This window comes from Cetorhinus maximus, chromosome 20, assembly GCF_964194155.1.
Source record: "Cetorhinus maximus chromosome 20, sCetMax3.hap1.1, whole genome shotgun sequence".
NCBI lineage: Eukaryota > Metazoa > Chordata > Chondrichthyes > Lamniformes > Cetorhinidae > Cetorhinus > Cetorhinus maximus.
In genome coordinates, this window is record NC_135898.1 from 89221987 (window position 1) to 89237499 (window position 15513).

The 15513-nt window shown below is 45.5% G+C and overlaps 1 protein-coding gene across 2 annotated transcripts in view; it reads right to left on the reverse strand.

Annotated features, from left to right (window-relative positions):
- Positions 1 to 15513, reverse strand: part of sfxn2 (sideroflexin 2) — an 89762-nt gene that overhangs the window by 65894 nt on the left and 8355 nt on the right. The window contains exons 2-3 of one of the 2 annotated variants that reach the window (XM_078565130.1): positions 8287 to 8456; positions 1918 to 2088 (exon numbers count right to left, since the gene is read on the reverse strand). In XM_078565130.1, coding sequence (XP_078421256.1) covers positions 1918 to 2088; positions 8287 to 8456 — 341 coding nt within the window. Of the gene's footprint in view, positions 1 to 1917; positions 2089 to 8286; positions 8465 to 15513 lie in introns of both variants that reach the window. The other variant, XM_078565131.1, reaches the window with a different exon arrangement.

The following is a 15513-nucleotide window of genomic DNA, read 5'->3' on the forward strand; positions in this document are numbered from 1 at the left end:
TTTCCCCTCCAGCAATCGGCCTTACAAATTTTTTTTTTAAATGTTTCCATACCTCCTGAATGCTGCAGGGCCCCTGCCTGCCTGCCTCCTCCGCAGTGGCCGCCACTCCTGAGGCTGCTGACCCTCTGATTGGTCTGGCAGCTCTCTGGGGGGTGGCGGGGGGAGGGGAGGCGGGTGGCTATCCTAAGTAGGACGGCAACCCCGGGGGCAGCTACGTAATTTAGCTGCTGCCTGGAAAATTTGGAGGGAAGTCCGCCAACCTCCTGCGCGTGTTGCCGACACGCGTTTCTGGCCAACGTCAGGGCCTTGACGGATCTTGTAAAATCCTGCCCAACGTGACCTTTCCTCACAGGCCTAAAGCGTTAACTCAGTTTCCTGCTTCGCAGATGCTGCCTGGCCTGCTGGGTATTTCCAGCATTTTCATTCTTATTTCAGATTTCTAGCAAGCACAATATTCTGCTCTTTCGTGCCACCTCTCTGGGATCCTGTTTTGGAGGTGTTTTTTTCCTGTGTACTCACCCCGCAGTTCTTAATGGTTAATATTTATATCCCTCAGCCAACAGATTACCCTGGTCGTTATCACATTCTTGATTTTGAGACCTTGCCTTGTGTAAATTGGCTGCTACATTTCCTACATTACAACCGAACACTTCAAAAGTACCTCATTGGCCATAAAGCGCCTTGGGGCGAGAGAAGGTTGTGGGAATAATTAGGTAAACCCGAGGCCTATCCTTCTTCATTGGTGATCGAATTTGGAATTTGGGGGTAACAGACTGGCATGGATTTAGAATTGGTTAACGGACAGAAAACAGAGAGTAGGAAAAAGCGAGTCACTCTCAGGTTGGCAGGTTGTGACTTGTGGGGTACCACAAGGATCAGTGATTGGGCCCCAGCTATTCCCAATCTATATCAGTGATTTGGATGTGGGAACCAAATGTAATATTTCCAAGTTTGCTGATGACACAAAACTAGGTGGGAATGTGAGTTATGAGGAGGATAAAGAGGATTCAAGGGGTTTTAGAGACAGGCTAAGTGAGTGGGCAAGAACATAGTGGATAGAATGTAACATGGAAGTATGCGAAGTTCTCCACTTTTATAGAACCAAAGGGACCTGGGTATCCTTGTTCATGTGTTACTGAAAGTGAGCATGCAGGTCCAGCAAGTAATTAAGAAGGCAAATGGTATGTTGGCCTTTATTACAAGAGGATTGAAGTACAGGCGTAAAAGATGTCTTACTGCAATTCCAAAGAACCTTGGTGAGAATGCACCTGGCATATTGTGTACAAGTTTGGATTCCTTACCTAAGGAAGGATACACTTGCTATAGAGGGAGTGCAACAAAGGTTCACCAGATTTGTTCCCAGGATGGTGGGATTGTCCTATGAGGAGAGAGTGAGGAGACTGGGTCTGTATTCTCTAGAGTTCAGAAGAATGAGAGGCGATCTTACTAAACATACAAAATTCTTACAGTGCTCAACGGAGTAGATGCAGGAAGGACATTTCCCCTGGCTGGTGGGGGAGGGGGTCTAGAACCAGAGGCACAGTCTCAGAACAAGGGGTAGGCCATTTAAGACTGAGACGAGGAGGAACTTCTTCACTCAGAGGGTGGTGAATCTTTGGAATTCTCTACCGCAGAGGGATGTGGAGGCTCAGTCACCGAGTATGTTCAAGACAGAGATTGACAGATTTCAAGATATTAAAGACATCAAGGGATATGAGGATAGTGAGGGAAAATGGCGTTGAGGTGGAGGATCAGCCATGATCTAGATGAATGGGGGACCAGGCTCAAGGGGCTGAATGGCCTACTCCTGCTCCCACTTCCAACGTCTCCTACCCTATACACCGTGGCTACGGATGGATAAACTCACTAACCAATCGGATCGCAACGTTATCTGGGGATCAAATGCTACGGGAGTACCTGTAAAACTGCAGCATCAAACCAGTGATGGCCATACCACCGGGGACTTGAAACGACATCCGCCCAATTAAATTCATCCTTTCTCCGCTATCGGGGTGGAACGCAGAGTCATACAGTTTCTTTGCATAGTGTAACTGCTCCTCTGTTGTTCCTGGGGGCACTGTGCCAGCTCTGGAAAATAAAACAACGCAAACAATGCATATTGTCAAATGTTTTCTTGGTTTCGGGTTTGCCCCCCCCTTTCTGATGCCCTGGGTGAGTTAATGGGCTGGATTTTTATGCAGCCCATTGTGGTGGGAATCACCGCGGCCGACACCACCTAATCACGGGAAAGGACCCGCATTACCCTCCCGGTGGTGGGAAAAACTCCCATGACTCGATGGGACAGAAGGGGCTGACGCAGGACTCCCAGCCGCCAGTGGTGAGACGTCAATTAGGTTCATCAATGAGGCGACTGACACCCATCATCCCCGAGCCCACCACAATTTAACGATGGCTCAGGGATTAAATGGAGGCCGCATGGGTCTCCCAAGCCCTCTGAAGGCCACCCAACAAAGCCTCTCAGGTTTTCCAGCAGCCTCCTTAGGCGAGGGCCCCTCGGTATCAGGCACTCTGTGCCTGATCCCGTGACCCACCGTCAGGCAAGAGGGGGGTGGCCACTGAAATCCACCTCCTGCCCCTGTCTCTGCGTCTGACCACCTCCCCACTCCCACAAATACCACTCCGCAGCCCCCATCCCACCATCGCTCACCTTTGACCTGAGGTGCCTCCACCATCCTGGGCCTTGTGTGAGTGCAATGCTCTGTCAGCAGCCAATGTTCCCACTGGTGCTGGTGGCAATGGGGAGCTGGTGACCTCTAATTGCCCGGCAGTTCTTGGCGGGTGGGACTTCCACCATAAAGGACTCGATCACGGGTAAGGTCTGACGGTGGCCAATTAAGTGCTTGAAAGGCACTTGATTCTATCGGCCCTTCCCCACCAGTTCCCCAAATAGTGGGTGAGACCCCGTCAGCCCAACAAAATCCCAGTTAATTGTGTGGGACCAAAAGAATGCTGGTGATCTCCATGTTACCCACAATGGTAACTTCCCAATCTCAGCCACAAGGTCTGTATTTGAGATAAACACAACAACAGTCAAAATTCATAATGTGCCTTTAGCATTGTAAAACACCCCAAGGTACATCATTGGAGTGTCATCAGACAAAACTTGAAACTTTGCCAAACATAGGATGTATCAGGACATCTTAGTCACAAACATACATGTTTTAAGGAATGACTTAAAAGGAGAAATTGAGGAATTTATGGAGGGAATTCGAGAATTTAGATCTGAAGTGGCTGAAGACACAGCCGCCAATGGTGCAGTGAAGGGAGTGGGTGATGCACAAGAAACTTGATTTAGAGGAGTGCATGGCTCTCCAAGGGTTATAGGGGCCCATCCACGTTTAGATGTCACACTTCTGATTTATTTTTAGATCCTAATTCATTGGGTTCCCCTCATTCAAATTCCTCCACTCCACGCATACCTCACTAGAAAACAGTCTGACAAATTACTCCCAAACCGATGTCGAGGCTGCTCTCCAGGCAGCTGCTATCATTGTGCAAGTTTTGATCACTGACATTCAGGTCTTGCAGGTGATATGGAAGGTCTCTACCATCATGTAGCTACGCGGATAGGCAGAAGAAACATGAGTTTTTTGCACTTGAAATGGTTCCTCGAAGAATGTATGCAAGATGGCAGGTTTTCTGGAAAAGGTCACTCTGTGCTTCAAGTTAACCAATGATAGTAGGAAAAGGAGCCAAACTGTTGTAGGGCAAATTGGGAACTGGTGCCAGGAAACTCTTCATCTCATATGTTCAGCACTTGAAATGAAATTTAAATATTGGAGGCAAGAATATATTTTTACAGCAAAATCATTTAGCAAACAGTTGGATGGTGTGATGGGAAGACACAGATAGCTGCAACAAGTAATGAGCTACAACAAAGCAATGGCTTTTCTCATCCACAATTATCTTCTGATCTTGAGAATGAAGCAGCCTGAAATGCATCTAAAGCTACAGGATGTCATGTAACATATTGAATAGATGGTCTTGTCTGATGCCAGACTTCTCCTATGTATCCTGCATTTTATCTCCACATTCTCAGTAGAACACAATGATTTAGGCTTTTTGCTTTAGTTTACAGTTATGTGTCTTGAGTTAGCCTGTATGCATAAAAGGTCTCATAAATAATGAAAACGTTTATTTCCAAGTTATATCTGCGTGACAATAAATCAGTTGCACTAGCATTTTCCTATTTGTGGAGATAAACATTTGGAAACAGACAAGCTAGTGGTGTTTGCTGTGATCCATGAGACAGGCAGTCTAATAACATGACCAGACTGACATCCCAATTCTAATGTTCCTAAACATGTTGGTCATAAAGTCAACATATCTTCAGGTCTCGTATTATAAACAGAAGAATGCAAAAACTAGGAGCAGGAGTAGACCACAGGGCCCATCGAGCCTGTTCCGCCATTCAATACAACCATGGCTTATCTCGGGCTTCATCTCCACTTCCCTGCCTGCTTCCCATATCCCTCGATTCTCTGAGATACCAAATTACAATATCTTCAAATATGTGCAACTGAAATTTAGCAGTAAGGTTGCCAACCAGACGTCAAGGTTTAAGGTAATTGGAAAAAAGAACCAGAGAGATGAAGGGAGATGTTTTGTGCAGTGGGTTATTATAAGCTGGAATGTACTGACTGAATGGGTGGTGGAAGCAGATTCAATGTTAAAAGGGAATTTGATTAATACTTGAAGGGGAAAGAAGTTTGCAGGGCAATGGAGACAGAGCAGGGCAGGGCAACCAATAGGATAGCTTCTTCAAAGAGCTGGCACAAACACAAAGAATGAATGGCCTCCTTTTGTGCTGGGCCATTCTACATGACTCTCTGATGATTTTATACAGGGTGGATATACGGCTCCACACCGGGAGTTAACTTTCTCACAAAGAGAGTTACCAATAAGCGAAGGAGCGTCATTCCCAAGTCAATCTTACCTGATTGCAAGTTTCCATTGGAAGCATTACTATGCCTTTTCTTCTCTGGGTGCTCACCAATCTACTCTGCATTTTCTGCTTTTAATTTCAGGTTTGCGGCGTTGAGTGTGGGTGTTTTTACTTTTCATCACTGGAACATTTCAATAGTGGTCATTCTCTGTTTATAGATACTTTTGCCTCATGTACCCCTATGGGCAGCATTTTCTGGTCGGCGCGCAAGGTCGGGTCCCACTCGGTGACATGTAAAATTACGCGGGGTAGCGTCGGGCGAGCATCCTGACGTCACCGCGCGTCATTTAGATTTTCAGATCGGCGGGCGGGCGGCCAAGCCGGCTGCACGCCCGCCGACCTGTCAACGGCCTATTAAGGCCATTAAAAAAGTAATTAAAATGATTAATGGACCTGCCCGTCCAACCTTAAGGTTGGCGGGCAGGTAAAGAGCCCAGGCGGCCTTCAGAAAAAACATGAAACCTCGTCCATGGGCGGGATGAGGTTTCATGAGGGAGTTAAAATTTGTGTTACATTTTTAATAAAAGTAATTGACGTGTCCCAGCTCATGTGGACAGTGTCACACGAGGGGACACGTCAATAAAATTTTTCTCAACCTTTATTATCTTTTTAAAAGTTAAAGCGATCTCCCTGAGGCAGCGCTTTGCCTCAGGGAGATCAGTGTGCTCATGCGTGAGAGAGCGCATTCCCGACTCAGGGAATGCCCCGCCCCCACCCGCACAGGGAGCGCACAGCGCTTCTGGGCGGACGTCATGCTGGGCGGGCCTTAATTGGCCCACCCACGTAAAATGGCGGCGTGCCCCCAAATGGGGGGGGGGGCGCGCTAATCGAGAACCCGCCGTTCCCGCACAACCTCCCCGACGGTGGGGGGGAAGATCCTGCCCTATGTATTTTTAGCAGCTGCTACCTATCTTGAGGGATTCAGACAGGACTTCAGCGGTGTCCGTTTTTCATTCTCTGCACCATTATCAAGCAGCTTTGGTATCTTGATATCCTGCAGCTGTGTTTGGTCTGATTGGAATTTTAGTTTTCCAGCTTTTTAATTTATTTTCTGGGACAGTGTGGGAAATGAGAGAAGTTATCCCAGAGGAGTGAGGTCACAACGACAATGCAAATAAAGAGCTGGGTGATTCTGCAATGTTTTGCCTCCAAGGGATTTGTGGAAAATAATTAAAGCTGTTCCAAATCCTGAGAAAAATGTTGGAAAAATGATCCAAGTGGACTCTGATTGGTAGAGGCATTGCCATGGAGAATGCACCAGTTCATGGAGAATGACAGTTAACTGCCAAGCATTGTTTGAAATTGAAACCAGTGAGCCTGACTCTGATTGGTCAAGGCATGTGCGGGATGGCGTCGGGACGCGCGGGTGCGCGATGGCGTCGGGACGCACGGGTGCGCGATGGCGTCGGGACGCGCGGGTGCGCGATGGTGTCGGGACGCGCGGGTGCGCGATGGCGTCGGGACGCACGGGCGCGGGATGGCGTTGGGACGTACGGGCGCGGGATGGCGTTGGGACGTATGGGCGCGGGATGGCGTCGGGACGCGCACGTGCGGGATGGCATCGGAACGCGCGGGCGCGGGATGGAGTCGGAACGCACGTCTGACATCTTGTCGCACAGAGGGATCTGGGTGTACAGGTCCACAGGACACTGAAAGTGGCAACGCAGGTGGATAAGGTAGTCAGGAAGGCATATGGCATGCTTGCCTTCATCGGCAGGGGTATTGAGTATAAAAGCTGGGAAGTCATGCTGCAGCTGTATAGAACCTTGGTTAGGCCACACTTGGAATATTGCGTGCAATTCTGGTCGCCACATTACCTGAAGGATATGGAGGCGTTGGAGAGGGTGCAGAGGAGGTTTACCAGGATGCTGCCTGGTCTGGAGGTTATTAGCTTTGAGGAGAGGTTGGAGAAACTCGGATTGTTCTCACTAGAGCGACGGAGATTGAGGGGCGACTTGACAGAAGTTTACAAAATTATGAGTGGCATGAACAGAGTAGATAGTCAGAAGCTTTTTCCCAGGGTGGAAGAGTCAATTACTAGGGGACATAGATTTAAGGTGAGAGGAGAAAACTATAGAGGAGATGTGCGGGGCAAGTTTTTTACACAGAGGGTAGTGAGTGTCTGGAATTCGCTGCCAGAGGAGGTGGTGGAAGCAGGTACGATAGTGGTGTTTAAGAGGCAGCTTGACAAATACATGAACAGGATGGGAATAGAGGGATACGGACCCCGGAAGTGCAGAATGTTTTCGTTGACGGGCAATATGATCGGCGCAGGCTTGGAAGGGCCTGTTCCTGTGCTGTACTTTTCTTTGTTTGACGTGCGTTCGGGTCGGCTGTACGCCCGGCCCCGGGACACAAGATTCAGCTCCTGGTTTGTTTCTTTACTTGTCCCATTACCACCTCCTATTGACTTGCACTCTCGCTCCTTTTGTCCTCTATTCACTTCTGCTCTCCATCCGCATCACAGTTTGCCCTTGTTCTGTCCCCCGCTCACCCACCTTCCCCTACTGCCCTTTGACCCTGCCCCTGTACTTGCTCATAAACTGTTAAATTTTCCAGTTCTGATGAACGGTCTGCGGCCTGAAAAGTTTGTTCTGTTCCTCTTTCTCAGCTGTTGACTGGCTTACTGAGTATTTCCGGCATTTTCTATTTTTAACTCACTAGATGTAAACAGTCTGGAACGTCCCGAGGGGCGCTATATGAATTTTTTTTAATGTTTATTCTTTCATGGGATGTGGGTGTCGCTGGCAAGGCCAGCTTTTCTTCCCATCCATCCTTGAACCGAGTGGCTTGCTTGGCCTTGCTTCATAGGGCAGTTTAGAGTCAACCACAACTGCTGTGGGTCTGGAGTCACGTAGACCAGCCCAGGGAAGATTTCCTTCCCTGAAAGGACATTAGTGAACCAGATGGGTTTTTATGACAACTGATGACAGTTTCATGGTCACCATTTCCGGGACTAACTTTATATTCCAGATTTATTTAATTGAATTTAAATTCTACTGGCTGCCAGTGGTGGGATTTGAACCCGTGCCCGCAGAGTGTTAGCCTGGATTACTCGTCCTGTGACATTGCCACTACCCCGCTGTCTCCTCCTAAAAGAATGTATTTCTCTCTCTCTGTATTGAATTATGTCGATTATGTTTTCGTAAACGCCACATGAAAGATATAACATTTCACCTTGAGGTTCAGAAAAAGCCAGCTCCTCTGCATTCGTGTCTCTCTGTTGGCCAATCACCAATGCTGGGTAGCTGACTCATGACAGACCCTGATCCTGACATGTCTGCATTTTTATGCCGGAATAGCTTTGATAAAGTGCATACCTGCAGCTGTCAACCAGGTGCTTTGCTTTATCGAGGTTTGCATTTGACACTATCACTGTGCGTGGATCAGTGATGTTGAAGAAGTGCTTTAGCCTGCCCACAAAAGTTGTCTGATCCCAACGTGGAGCATCAATGTTAAATTTAGCGAAATTCACTATATTTCCTGTCATCTTCAAACCTGGAAGAGAAAATGTGACCTTTTTTTAATAGCCTTATACTAAGAACACTCAAATGTTGATAAAGTTCCTATCCGGTTGATATTTAGAAAGAATGTTAATCTATCCTGAAGGAATGTTCATGAATTGCCTGATTAATCACAGATGTCTTGCCAGCCAACTGGGGTCACTTAGCTCACTTGGCTAGATGGCCAGAGAGTGGTGCAGAATGACACCAATAGTGCAAGTTCAATCCCCATACTGACTATGGTAGTTAATGGAGGGCTACCTCCTTGCCTTGTCCCATGCTCAATGTAGAGTGTTGCCCTCAAGCTATATAATCACTTGTCTCTCTGTTAGGAAGAGAGACATGTTTATAGTTCCTTGTGGACGATGGCTAATTGCCTTACCTTGTTCCCCACTTACACAGACTGAGATGGCACCGATGGTAATGCCATTGAATGTCAAGGGGAGATGGTTAGATTCTCTCTTGTTGGAGATGGTCATTGCCTGGCACAAATGTTACTCGCCACTTATCAGCCGAAACCTGAATATTGTCCAGGTCTTCTTGCATATGGACACAGGCTGCTTCAGGTGCTGAACACTGTGCAATCATCTGCAAACATCCCCACTTCTGACCTTATGATGCAGGAAAGGTATTGATGCAGCTGAAGATGGTTGGGCCTCACTACCCTGAGGAACTCCTACAGTAAAGTCCTGGAGCTGAGATGATTGACCTCCAACAACCACAACCATTTTGCTTTGTGCTAGGTATGACTCCAACCAGTGGAGAGTATTCCCCCTGATTTCCATTGACTCCAGTTTTGCGAAGGCTCCTTGAAGTCACACTCGGTCAAATGCTGCCTCGATGTCAAGGGCACTCATTTGCACCTCACCTCTTGAGTTCAGCTCTTTTGTCCTTGTTTGGATCAAGGTGGTAATGAGGTCAGGAGCTGAGTAACCCCTGGCAGAACCCAAACTGAACATCAGTGAGCAAGTTATTGCTGAATAAGTAGGATTGTCGACGCCACCTTCCATTACTTTGTTGATGTTTGAGAGGAGACTGATGGGGCGGTAATTGGCCAGGTTGGATTTGTCCTGCTTTCTGTGGACAGGGCATATCTGGGCAATTTTCCACATAGCTAGGCAGATGCCACTGTTCTAATTGTACTGGAACAGCTTGGCTAGGGACGCAGCTAGTTCTGGAGCAGAAGTCTTCAGTACTATTGCTGGAATATTGTCAGGGCCCGTAGTCTTTGCCGTATTCTGTGCCTTCAGCCTTTTCTTGATATCAAGTGGAGTGAATCGAAATGGCTGAAGACTGGCATCTATAATGCTGGGGACCTCAGAATCTTTTATGACCTCCTGAGAAAGCAAATTTTTCCCAGGCTTAGTGGGTTAGTCACTCAGATTCCCCTCCACCTCCCCTGGGAACCTGTTCTACAAGTTTGTCAATGATCAGGAACTCACCACATAGATAACCGTAGCCATGGACATGCACTCTATGGATTTGTACATCAACGCAAATAATCAAGTTGCTAAAAATCAATCTCAGAAAAGTTGCTTTCGCAATTACCACAATATAGGTGCTCACTCCACCTTTAATTCCAAAGAAGAATCATATTGGACTCGAACCGTTAACTCAGTTTCTGTCTCCAAAAATGCTGCCAGGCCTCCTGAGTTTTTCCAGCACTTTCTGTTTTTATGAGTGCTCACCTGTCCCTCCCTCACCATTTTTTGCCATGCTTGTTTGTTTCTCCATCTGTAGCCAAATCCAGGTAGCTGAGACCCAACAGCAAGTCTAGTCATTAGGTGGCACATCAGTGAGGGAAGGGATATTAACTCCTGCTCCATCGGTTTTCATTCCTTCCTCCAATCATTATATTGATACGTACAAACATACAAATTAAGAGCAGGAGTAGACCATTCAGCCCCTCGAACCTGCTCCACCATTTGATAAGATCATAGCTAACCTGATTGTGGTCTCAACTCCACCTTCCTGTCTACTACTATACCCTTTGACTCCCTTGTCAATCAAGAATCTATCTCACTCAGCCTTAAAAATATTCAATTTCCTTGTCTCCACTACTCTCAGCGGAAGAGAATTCCACAGACTAATGACCCTCTGAGAGAAAAAAATTTCTCCTCATCTCTGTCTTGAATGGGAGACCCATTACCTTTAAACTGTGCCCCTAGTTCTAGTCTCTCCCACAAGGGGAAACATCCTTTCAGCATCCACCCTGTCAAGTCCCTTCAGGATCTTGTATGTTTCAAAGGTATCACCGCTCATTCTTCTAAACTCCAATGGGATACAGGCCCAACCTGTCCAACCATTCCTCATAAGATAGCCCCTTCATCCCAGGAATCAGTCAAGTGAACCTCCTCTGTACTACTTCTAATGCAATTATATCCTTTCTTAACCCGTACACAGTACTCTAAATGTGGTCTCACCAACTGTGCAACTGTAGTAAAACATCATTACTTTTATATTCCATTCCCCTTGCAATAAACAACATTCCATTTGCCTCCATAATCGTTTGCCCTACCTGCATGCATCATTCTGTCACTCATGTACCAGATCTCTCTGTCCTACAGAGTTCTGCAATCTCTCTCCATTTACATGATATACTGCTTTTCCATTCTTCCTGCCAAAGTGGACAAGCTTACATTTTAATACAGAGATAAAAACAAAAAACTGCGGATGCTGGAAATCCAAAACAAAAAATAAAAAATACCTGGAAAAACTCAGCAGGTCTGGCAGCATCGGCGGAGAAGAGCACAGTTGATGTTTCGAGTCCTCATGACCCTTCAACAGAACTAAGTAAAAATAGGAGAGGGGTGAAACATAAGCTGGTTTAGGGGCGGGGGGGCGGGGGGGGAGAGATAAGGGTGGGGCTGGTTGTTGGAACAAGCAAGCAGTGATAGGAGGAGATAACCAAAAGATGTAACAAGGCGAAAGAGAGATTCGAAAATCCTGACGGAGAGTAGAACAAAACTTCTTCAAGGTAGGCATTTCTTGAAGAGAAGTGGCAGTCAATTAAACACAGAGATAAAAACAAAAAACTGTGGATGCTGGAAATCCAAAACAAAAAATAAAAAATACCTGGAAAAACTCAGCAGGTCTGGCAGCATCGGCGGAGAAGAGTACAGTTGACGTTTCGAGTCCTCATGACCCTTCAACAGAACTAAGTAAAAATAGGAGAGGTAGGAGAGGGGTGAAATATAAGCTGGTTTAAGTGGGGGCGGGGGGAGGAAGAGAAGGGGAAGGGGTGGGGTGGTTAAGCTTACATTTTCCCACATTACACTCCATCTGCCAAATTTTTGCCCACTCACTCAACCTATCTATATCCCTTTGCAGACTCTTCTCAACTTATTCTCCTACCTATCTTTGCATCATCAGCAAATTTAGCAACCATACATTCTGTCCCTTCATCCAAGTCATTGATATAGATTGTAACTAGTTCAGGTCTCAGTACTGACCCCTGTGGCACTCCACTGGTTACATCATGCCAATCCGAAAATTACCCATTTATCCCTACTCTCTGCTTCTTGTCAGTCAACCAATCTCTATCCATGCTAATATGTTATCCCCTACACCATGAGCTTTTAATTTGTGTAGCAACTTTGATACGTACCTTATCAGATGCCTTTTGGAAATCCAAGTATGCCACATCTACATTATCCACATTGCTTATTACTTCTTCAAAGAACTCTAATAAATTAGTCAATCACAAAACCATGTTAACTCTGCCTGATTGCATTATGATTTTCTAAGCGCCCTACTGCAGCCTCCTTAATAACTAGACTCAAGAATTTTCTCTCTGACAGATGTTAGGCCAACTGGCCTGTAGTTTCCTGCTTTCTGTCTCCCTCCTGATTAGGGAAAGAAGTATTCTGCTTTTATAATCAGTCATTTTTTTGTTGTTATTTATATCTGCTTAGTGACACGAAGAATGCCAGTACTGTGACATGAGAAATCAGGTGCCCAATATCAGCATCTACTGCTCCCAGTTACAGCTGAGTTCAGAAGCACAGGAAGGGTCCCTCAATTGAGTCCTAATAAAGAAAGCAATCTGCTCCCTCCAGCAATGGCAGAGCCAATTTAATGCTTTCCTTTTTTACACGAACAATCCTGTAGCCTCTCAATGAGATTACCAATTTTATGTCAAAGTGCTGCGAATTTTAGCTGCAGGTTTAATGCAGCTAAAAACAAGATTAACGCAGCCCCGTCACCTTAGAGCCAGCATTCAGAGGTCTTTAATCTCATGAGTTTGCATTGAATTTGAGCCCCACGCCCAAGACCACAAAAGCACTGCACAAACCCACTGGGTCAATCAATCCCATCGCATTCCTATTGATTAGATATGATCTTATTGTGATTAAAGACCATCCCACTAAACAGAAGCCAGGCACTATCAAAAATAATAGATTGTGTCATTCCTAAAGTATTGCACTGTCAGGATTCCAAAGCAATTGGTTATCCATTGAGGAAGGACTCATTGAGGAGATAGGGTGGCCCTTCAAACCACAACCTTACCTTCCCTGAGAGCTCTGACTTTTCTTAGGGTGTCATTTTATGAGCACTGACAGGAAGCGTTAACGGGGTGTATCAGAACCGGGTTGTGTCCTTGGGCAACCTCAAAGGGAGGGGGGTCTCGATCTTCAAGATCACAAAATGTGCAAAAAAAAGATTTACAAGGGATGATCCCAGGAATGCGGGGCATACCTATCAGGAAAGGACGAACAGACTGGGTCTCCCTCCCCTCGAAAGGAGAAGGCTGAGGGGTGACCTAATAGAGGTATTTAAAATTATGAAATGTTTTGATCAAGTAGACACAGAATGAACCCTGTGACGTGGGTGAAGAGCAAAACTAGAGGTCATTGATATAAGATAGTCAGCAAGGAATGAAATAGGGAATTCGGGGGGGAACTTATTTACTCAGAGAGTGGTGAGAACGTGGAACTTGCTGCCATAGCGAGCGGTTGAAGCCAACTGTATAGGTGCATTTATGGGGAAGCTAGACAACGTATGAGGGAGAAGGAATAGAGAATTATGCTGATAGACTTAGATGAGGAAAGACAGAAGGAGGCTCGAGTGGAGCATAATTGCAGACTTAGATGGGGCCAAATGGCCTGTTTCTGAGTTGTATATCCAATTTAATCAACTCAAGCACACTTTTCAGCAGAAATAACTGGAGAGCAATTAATCACTAACTGGCTGTTTTTGTAACCTCTTAGTATGGAGGCCAACCACGCTGCCTGACTGGCTGAGATCAGTGGATTCAGCTCTGAACTGGGATCTATGTTGGACCTTCTTTGTCTCTGTTACTCAATACCACACTGAAAGGGCAATGAATGTACCCTCTGAGCCATAAGGGATCCATGAACAACGCATTTTAAAACAGCTTAGAGCCATTTGATATCCTGCATGTTAATGTTGTTTCTGCCTCACCAATGTGTTATTGATTCCATTATACTCCCTAATTTGTTGAAGACGTGTTCTGCTTTGTATTGGTAAGAAGGGGTTTTGCTTATTAAAAGATAAGAGTTGTCCTGGTAAGGTTCCTGACATTTCACTTTACAAGGGCTGTAAACAAGAGGCATACAATAAAGTGATCTGCACCTGCGCTAAATAATTTAAAACTTTCTTTAAAAACTAAGAGCCAAGTAAGCCACAGTATAAACTACCTGACTATGGAAGTAAAGCTTTTCGAACAGACTGGCATAGATTTTTAATATTAAAATCTAATGGCTTGGATTTTGCAGTGATAACGATGGCAAAACCAACAGCATTCACCATCATTACTCCTCTGAAACTGACAGCAACTTCTGCAATTAAATGTAAAATCCAGAAATTGCTGTCAGTGATTCTACACTTCCCCAACAATATAAGATAATCAGCAAGAAGCGAAACAGCAATTCAGAGGAATCTTATTTACCCCAGAGTGTGATGAGAGTGTGGAACTCTCCACCACAGGGAATGATTGAAGCAAATAGTATAAATGCATTTAAAGGGAGGATAGATAACCATAGGCCAGAGAAGGGAATATGGTGATGGTGTTAGATGAGGAAAGACAGAGGGAGGAGTATGCTGTTGAAACTTCCTCAGACTGCAATCAAATCAAAATCACTGAACTGATGACAATATGTCCTTTTACGCTATTAGTCTCTCTGTAAAAACCTTTGAGAAAGTTACACCTTATTGAATGAGATGTAATAGGGTTTTTAATAGTGTACTAAATTCATAATTACTGCTAAATAGCCTAGTGATGCTGAAAGTAGTTTCATATTTGTTGAATATCAAAGTCCTTCATTGAGCTAAAAAAATCCACATATTTTTCAAGTTTATGACATTTTAGCTTCTGCCTTAATTCCGTATACATGTGCCAGATCATTTATTTCACTATCTGTAAACTTTAAAATTAAAAGTGAAGGATAATGAGTGCATTTTACTTCCTGGTTTGCTGTCTGTGAGAATACTTCAATGTGACTGGTTGCCTACCCTGCTTGATGACCTTACTTTTGCTGGACACCTGGAGATCCCTGTAACTTGGTGCCAGATTCAAACTGACGTCAGGGAAAAGGAAGTCTGCACACAGAGATCACTAGATCTTTGGAAGCAGTTTTCTTTGAGGTCAGCGGCAAGTGCTGTTGCTTCATCACTGGCCCCAAAGTCCAGGTCATTCTCATAGGACATTCTCAGGTCAGAGATTCAATGCTGCTCCTACTCCTTTTGTTGCTGGTCAGTCAGGCAAAGCACATCAATGCTACTGGGAAACAGATCCATCCAAACGGTAAATTAATAGGCTATATTAAAATTACAGATTTAATTGAATGATAACTACTGTACACTTCCCCTGTCACCACCATCCCAACACATTTCCAGAGTAGGGTGTCTTGCCTCAGATCAGAATTGCCAAGTGGCACTTCTGAAATCAGCTGGCCAAGTAGGGCCCTTCAGGTATGGTCAATCGCTCCACGGAGCTTTGCTAAGAGCAACCTCTGAGCAGGATTGTAGTCCTGGCCAGATGTTTAGTAACATTGTTCTAATAGAAGTGTCATCTGTGCCTGA